This window comes from Microtus ochrogaster, chromosome 8 (assembly GCF_000317375.1).
Source record: "Microtus ochrogaster isolate Prairie Vole_2 chromosome 8, MicOch1.0, whole genome shotgun sequence".
Taxonomy (NCBI): Eukaryota; Metazoa; Chordata; class Mammalia; order Rodentia; family Cricetidae; genus Microtus; species Microtus ochrogaster.
The window spans coordinates 10,466,217-10,473,698 of record NC_022015.1 but is presented as its reverse complement, the minus strand read 5'-3'; the positions used below and the strand labels follow the sequence as shown (position 1 = coordinate 10,473,698).

Genomic DNA, 7,482 nt, shown 5'->3' with positions numbered 1-7,482 from the left:
AATAAATAATAAAAAAAGAAAGAAAGAAAATGGTTCCCTTAGGCTCATATGGAGCGGCACCATTAGGAGGTGTGGTCTTGCTGGAGCAGGTACAGTTTTGTTGGAGGAAGTGTGTCACTAGGGGGTGGACTTTGATGCTCAAGCCAAGAGAACCAGATGTGGAACTCTCAGCTCCTCCCAACACCATGTCTGCCTATATGTGGTCATGCTTCCCACCATGACGACAATGGACTCAACCTCTCAACTTTACACCAGCCCCAACTAAATGCTTTCTAAGAGCTGCCGTGGCATGGTGTGGTGTCTCTTCACAGCAACAGAAATCCTAAGACAAGCTGTATGTATGTGTGAAAATAGCACACTTTAAACAGTAACATGTAAATTGTATGTTAATGTGTATGAAAAACACCAAACTCATTTGTCTCAGATCAGGTCTGACTGTGTAACCCTGGATGACCTGGAAGTCACTGTGAAAACCAGGCTGACCTCAAACTCACAGAGACCTAGCTGCATCTGCCTCCCAAGTGCTGGGATTAAAGGCTTGGAAAAAAATGTTTTTACAAGTTGACTTACCAGGGATAGGGAGCTCAGACACTGAGCACAGCAGTTGATCTCCAGGGCACCATGGCGCTGTTTACTCTTCTCTTTGTCAACTATTTTTCTGTGGAAAATAAAGGATGTCAATCTTGTCATTCATTTCTGCAAAAAACTAGCCACTGCTGGGAACGGAGGCCCCTGCTTGTAATCCCAGACTCTCAGCGGCCAGAGCAGCATCACTTGACCCTAGACCAGAAGGGCTATAGTGCTGGAATTACACAGTGGTCCCTAGGTCAGGTTTTATACGGGTTCTGATGATATAAATTCGGTCCTCACGCTTGTGTGGCAATTATTTTCCAACTGAGCTTTCTCCCCAGCTGGTTCTGGTTTGTTTGTTTGTTTGTTTGTTTAGCAGTTTTTAAACTTAGAGTGGTTTGAAGCTTACAGCAAGCTTTTAGGCTACGTAGAGTGTTCCCACATACCTCTTGCAGGTTCCCCTGTCAACTCTTGCCATGGTAGGTGCCATGGTAGGTGTGGTAGTTTGAATGAGATGTTCCCCAGAGTCCGTGGGGCTGGGGAGGTGGGCATTTGAACATTTGGATACTCTTTGGGAAGTGCGGCTTTGCTGAGCGAAGTACATCACCGTGGCTGGGCTCTGAGGTTTCCAAGACTCAGGCTATTCTCAGTTCTCTCTCTCTCTCTGCTTTCTTGTGGCTTCTTGTGGTTCAAGAAGTGAGCCATCAGCCACTGTTCCAGCCACCACACCTTCCCTCTGCCATCATGACTCTGACCCTCTAGAACCACAATCCCAAATGAGTAGCCTGGCATGGTGTTTCACCACGGCAGTAGAAAAGGAACTAATACAGTAGGTTTGTCAAGATGGAGCCAGCATGTGTGTGTCCTGGTACCTAAATGCAGGTGTGTGCTGCAGAGTTTCCTGTTTCTCCTCCCTTCCTGCCCAGGCTCCACATATTACATGTCCCCTAGACTCCTCTCCTCTGTGTCGGGTTCTCTGTCTTTCCTTGCAGAGCTTTGGGAGGATTTGCCTGATGCGTCCCTCTGGTTAGAATGGGGTCTGGGCTTTGAGAGAGGGGATCACAGAGGGGATGGCCCTTCTCAGAACATGCCTTATCTTTGGGGAAGCTAACTTCAGCTAGAACCTGGCTCAGGCAGTGGTTACTAGACCTCACTGGAGACTTGCTTTTCTCCAGATAACTCTCTTGGGAAGCAGTGCACATGTTCTCTCCGGAAACAGGTCAAACCCCAGCCCTTAGTGAGCTGTGCATGGCTAGACATTAACCCCAGGATGCAGGAAGTGGAGGCAGGAGGATCAGGAGTGCAGGACAATCTTTGGTTATACAGCAAGGCCAGCCTGGGCCATAGAGCCTGTATCAACCAAGAGCAAAAAACTGGGAGTGACATGCACCTTTCTTCAGTACCTTAAAAGCTGATGCAGGAGAATCCCGAATTTGAGGCCAGATAAAGCTATGTAAGAAACAGTGGGGAAGGGGAGATTTCTACCCTGTAAAGGTTGTTCTTACAGAAGATCTGTCTCCTGTCTTATCCATTTCTTATCTTTTTGGGCTGGGACAAAAGCTGCAGACTGAGTCTCCCAGGTAAGAACGGAGGCCTTACCTAAGCTCTCTCTTCTCTTCCATGGTCCTTGGCTGGTTTCTGATGGTTTTGATTCTGTCCCTAGATGTCATGGGAACCAGGGATGCAATTAGTTTTTGTCCTGCAGAAGAAAATGAACAGAGCTCCGTTTCTTATTTCTTTAACATAGTCTTCACATTTTAACAGACACCGGGGTGAGACTTGACAGTGCACGCCTATAATCCTAGAACTGGGAAGCAGCGGCAGAAGGAAAGAAAGTTCAGAGCTAGCCTGAGCTAGGTATCGAGTTCAAGGTCACTCCGGGTGTGGTTGTTTGAGTGAAGTCTTCCACATAGTTTATGCATTTGAAGGTTTGTTCCCCAGCTGGTGGCACTGTCTAGGGAGGCTTAGGCAGTGTGGCCTTGTTGGAGGAAGTGCACCTTGGGGAGGCAGGCTTTGGGAACTTAAGATTTGAACCATCCTCAGTTACTTCCTGCTCTCAGGTTAAGATGTGAGCACTCAGCTTCCTGTCCAGTTGTCATGCCCATTCTTACTGTCATGCTTCCCCGCTAGGGCTGACTCTTAACCCCAGGGAACTGTAATCCTGAATAAAGGCCGTCTTCTCTATGTTGCCTTTGTCATGGTGTTGATCGCAGCGACAGACATAACTAATATGCCATGGTACTCAGTGAGAGCCTGTCTCACCCCCCCCCAACAAATAAGTTAATCAATTAATCAATTACACTATTGAAACTAGGGCACATTTTATTTGAAGACAGACTTTTGCTCTATAGCCCAGGTGCACCTGGAACTGCTGGTTCCATCCCTCAGTCTCCCAGCATTGAACAATTGACACACAGCACCGTATAGACTGATATAGGCTGCATAGCATTGACTCAGGGATTTCAAGGATCACAAATGGAGTCTATCACAGGGGTGCAAACCTTTAATCCCAGCACTTAGGAGGCAGAGGCAGGTGGCTCCCTGTAAATTCAAGGCAAGCCTGGTCTTCACAGTGACATCTAGATCAGTTAGAGCGACATAGTGGGACCTGTCTCAAAAAACAAAACCACAGATGGGAGTGACCAGAAGACTGTGTGTGTGTGTGTGTGTGTGTGTGCGCGCGCACTCAAAATCAAAGCAAACATTTAGATCATTCTAATCCAATACAAAACAAACAAACAATGGGCTGGAGAGATGGCTCAGCGGTTAAGAGCATTTCCTGCTCTTCCAAAGGTCCTGAGTTCAATTCCCAGCAACCATATGGTGGCTCACAACCATCTATAATGAGGTCTGGTGCCCTCTTCTGGCCTCCAGGCACACACGCAAAACAGAATATTGTATACATAATAAATAAATATTAAACAAACAAACAAACAAACAAAACCACTACAACAAAGCAACAGATCTTGGCTGCTTCATGTCTCTTGAGTGCGTGTTCTACACTGTTTCCTTTGCCTCTGAAATCCAGGCGTGAGCATCTTTTCCTCGGTCCCTCACAATTACCATGGCTCTTAATTCTTCCATCTCCTTCTGACTCAGAGTCACGTTTTCAGCCATGTGGCTGAGTTGTTGGTCTCAAGCCTCCAAGTCACCCCTTCTATTAATTAACTGTGAACGATTACGCCCTTCTTCCCTCACAGGGCCTGAGCTTCCTCTGTAAACACCATCTCCAGGTACACAGGACAGGTCCCAGTGAGTCTAAGTCAATCCAGTGACCTTTTCCTCTTTGCAGGAGACATAGACAGAAGGTGTATGACGTTGTGTTGGCCAAACAGTTTCCTGGAAAGGATTTCTTCTTTCTACATAAAAATGGGCAAGCAAAAGCCAGCCCCACCTTTCTTCCTCTGGATAGTGTGTGTGCAGGTGTGGCCCCGAGTTGTTGTGACCATCTGTTAACAGTGGCTGGGACTGGCTGGCTGAATGCCCTGCTAAGGGGCAGGTGGGGGCTGCTCCTCAGGCTGAGACTCAACATGGAGCCAGAAAGCCTCAGAGGCAGCCCTGGGTTCACAGAGGTGAAAGGGCACATCCTCAAAGGGCAACAACTCACCCTGCCAAAGAGGGTGGGCTTTTGTCTTCGCTATACAGGACAGGCAAGACAGAGGGGAGTGGAGGGACACAAGGCAGAGTGGCAGGGGAAAGGCAGGCAGTATGAGCTAGGATGCTTTGACCATTGGTAAAAGGTTGGATTTGGGTACATTTCCACTTCTCCTAGAAATTACTGGCTCAGGCTAGAATATACCTAGAATGAATATATATGTACATATATATGTATATATATAAAATTTCTTATATAAGATCTCACGAAACTCAGGCTGGTGTCAAACTCCATGCACAGCTTAGGATGACCCTGAACTTTTGATCTCCATTCCTTCACCTCATAAGTAATAAGTACCAGGACCACGGACGTATACCACCATGCCCTGTGCTGGGGATGGAGTCCAGCGATTTGGAAACTCTAGGTAAATACTCTACCAACTGAGCCATAGCCCCAGGCCTGCATCTGGAGTATTATGGACTAAAAGAGAAACGGCATTTCTGTTGGCCTCAGGAGATCAGAGACTGGAAGATCTCTGCTAAGATCTGGGCTCAGGATGAACTGAGTTATAAGACGGTGACTTTTTGTGAGCCTCAGTCTGTGCATTAAGCCTGCCTCAAAGGTGCAGAGCATGAGAAACACATAACAAAATTCAATGCCTAACAAAACTAAATTTGATGGCTAAACTTCAGGCACAAGAGTTATGGTTGTATGGAAAAGAAGCTCTCAGTAAGTAGGTCTCAAGTGACACTTTTCTTCATTCCCAATGTCCTTTAGTTTACTGACTGTGCCTCTTGAAAATTACTTGGTACCTTAAACTTCTTTTTAAAGTCTGGAGAAATGGCTTAGTGGGTAAAGTGCTTGCCACAGGAGCATGAGTACCTGGCTTCGGATCCTCAGTACCCATGCAAACAGCTGGGCACATGCCAGGCAGTGGTGGCGCAAGCCTTTAATCCCAGCACTCAGAAGGCAGAGATGGGTAGATCTCCGTGAGTTCAAGGCCAGCCTGGTTTACAAGAGCTAGTTCCAGGATAGGCTCCAAAGCTACAGAGAAACCCTGTCTCAGAAAACAAATCAAATCAAACCAAACCAAGCAAACAAACAAAAGAAACAGCTGGCCACAACACCCACACACTCATCGTCCCAGAGACTGGGGAATCAGGTACAGAGGGAGCTGTGGGGTTGACCAGATAGCCAGTCTAGCTGACTCCAGGGGCTAAAGATTCAGCCAAAGGCCTTGTCTCAAAAACTAAAGTGCAGAGGCCAACACAAGATGTCTCAGCAGGAGAAAGCCCTTGCTGTGAAAAGTCTGATGTCCTCAGTTCAAACCACAGAACCCGGACCCCAGGGAACAGTAGGAGAGAACTGACTTCATGAAGCTGTCCTCTGACCTCCACGCATGCATATGTACAGGCCCACATACACACATGCACACATGCACACACACACACACACATACCACACCACACCACACCGTTTAACAACAGCAACCTGTAGACAACTTTAAAGCTGCTTCCGTAACTTTTCCTGAGCATCCCATACCTTGAGCAGTTTCATGGAAAGTACAGGTCTCATCTATGCCCAGGCACTCTGGGCCATAATGGATCTGAGAAATTGATTCATTCAGAGATGAAAACCTCAACAGCCGGTTGTTCCTTCTGTCCTTCCCATTGCTGAGGATCTGACAGTCTATGGTATCCACCACTGAGGAGGGAACCATGCTGAGGGCGGGGTTTGCTGATGGCTTTCTTAGAAAAATCTGATTTGAGGCGAGGTGTCTTTGGACCCCGGATGGAACATTCTCCACTTCTATTATGATATCATTTGCTTGATCATTGGGCAGCATTTCTGGCCTCTGATGAGTCGTGTTCTTCACAGGACTAGCCATCAAAGGCCTCACAAGCACTCACACTGTCATGGTCGGGCTCCCCAGGGAAGCGTGGTGACCTTGGAGAGAGGACGGGACATTGGAGAGAGGACACCCCATTCACAAGGAGCTCCCCACACATTACAACATGATCCCTGCTTCTGTCCCTTGAGGGAGCTCCTCAGGAGGAGGCGTGTCGCCCTACAGAGAATTCTGCCTTGGTAGCTAAGTGAGAAATTATAAACAGAACCCTTCATTAAAGACAATGGGGTTCTAGAAACAGAAGGTGGGGAGTCTTCTCAATGACTTGTCACCCCAGGACAAGGTTTTCTTTTCAACTTTACACTCATCCCTTGATATGCACGTGTTGGGGCAATGAGAAGGCTCCGTGAGTAAAGGTGCTTGCTGCCCGGCCTAACGACCTGTGTTTATTCCCCACACGGTGGAAGGACAGAACTGATCTCTGTGTGTTTTCCTCGGTTTCCACACAGGAGATGGCACACACTAATAACTAAATGTATTTCTGTATAGACCCAGGTGTGTTCATAACTTATCATTTCCCTTGGCCGCCTCAGGTCTGCTGCCTTCTAATGCCCTTCCTCCCCACGCTGTCAGAAGCCTCAGCTCCGGTTCAGACACAGGTCTCTCTTGGGATTCCCCCAGCTTCCTTTGTAGTTACAGGTGGCCCTGTGACCCAGTTTTAGCCAACTGAGAAAGCAACTTTTTGGACCGAGTTTTAAGAAGCGTTGATTCGCTTGGCTTTTGTTCTTCTCCACCCTTCTGCCTTTGTGCCTTCTTGTGTTGAGAACAATTAGGTTGACATTCATCTGCTAAGGATGAGGGACAGAGGGAGGCAGACTCAGTCCTTGAGAGCATCATGGGATAGCTTCTCTATTGAACTGCCCTCTCCAATCTTCCTGCTCCTTGAGAAAAATAAATTCTTTGTCACTAAACCATTGTTCTGTCTCAGTGCCAGAGTTGTGAACAGAGTCACTGTACAGACCTGAATTCCAAGTAACCTGGACCAATTTGCTCATTTTCTGGTGGGCCAAACTGTGGGCAGAGAGATGAATTGACACACGTGGTCCACTGACTCCTATTTAATGTCAGAACTGGACAAGAGCTGCCTATCTCCTCCCCACAGCGGTCAGCAGTGCCACCCAGACCTGCCTTAACCAAGGGGAGATACTTTATAGAATATGCTATTCAGTTTCCACAACTACCCATTTCATAGGTAGAAAAACTGAGGCTCAACTGGGAGGATTTTGCCTAAGGCTAAGATGTCATCAAGGAAAGGAGAGCTTGCATGTTTTACCTTTGCCCCTTCCTGGAACAGGTGCTAATGTGTGTTCATTTATCACTCATTCATAAATTAGTAAGTAGTTACTAGTGCTTGCTCTGTGCCAGGGAGTTCCTGGGGTATTACCAGAATCCATAAGGGCGACACATT

General features: G+C 47.3%; 1 protein-coding gene across 2 annotated transcripts in view; it reads right to left on the bottom strand.

The window, feature by feature from the left end:
* Positions 1-7,482, bottom strand: part of Tmc5 (transmembrane channel like 5) — a 55,724-nt gene that overhangs the window by 37,669 nt on the left and 10,573 nt on the right. The window contains exons 1-3 of one of the 2 annotated variants that reach the window (XM_005351054.3): positions 5,708-6,011; positions 2,170-2,269; positions 571-658 (exon numbers count right to left, since the gene is read on the bottom strand). In XM_005351054.3, coding sequence (XP_005351111.2) covers positions 571-658; positions 2,170-2,269; positions 5,708-6,011 — 492 coding nt within the window. Of the gene's footprint in view, positions 1-570; positions 659-2,169; positions 2,270-5,707; positions 6,012-7,482 lie in introns of those variants that run through there. The other variant, XM_026781474.1, reaches the window with a different exon arrangement.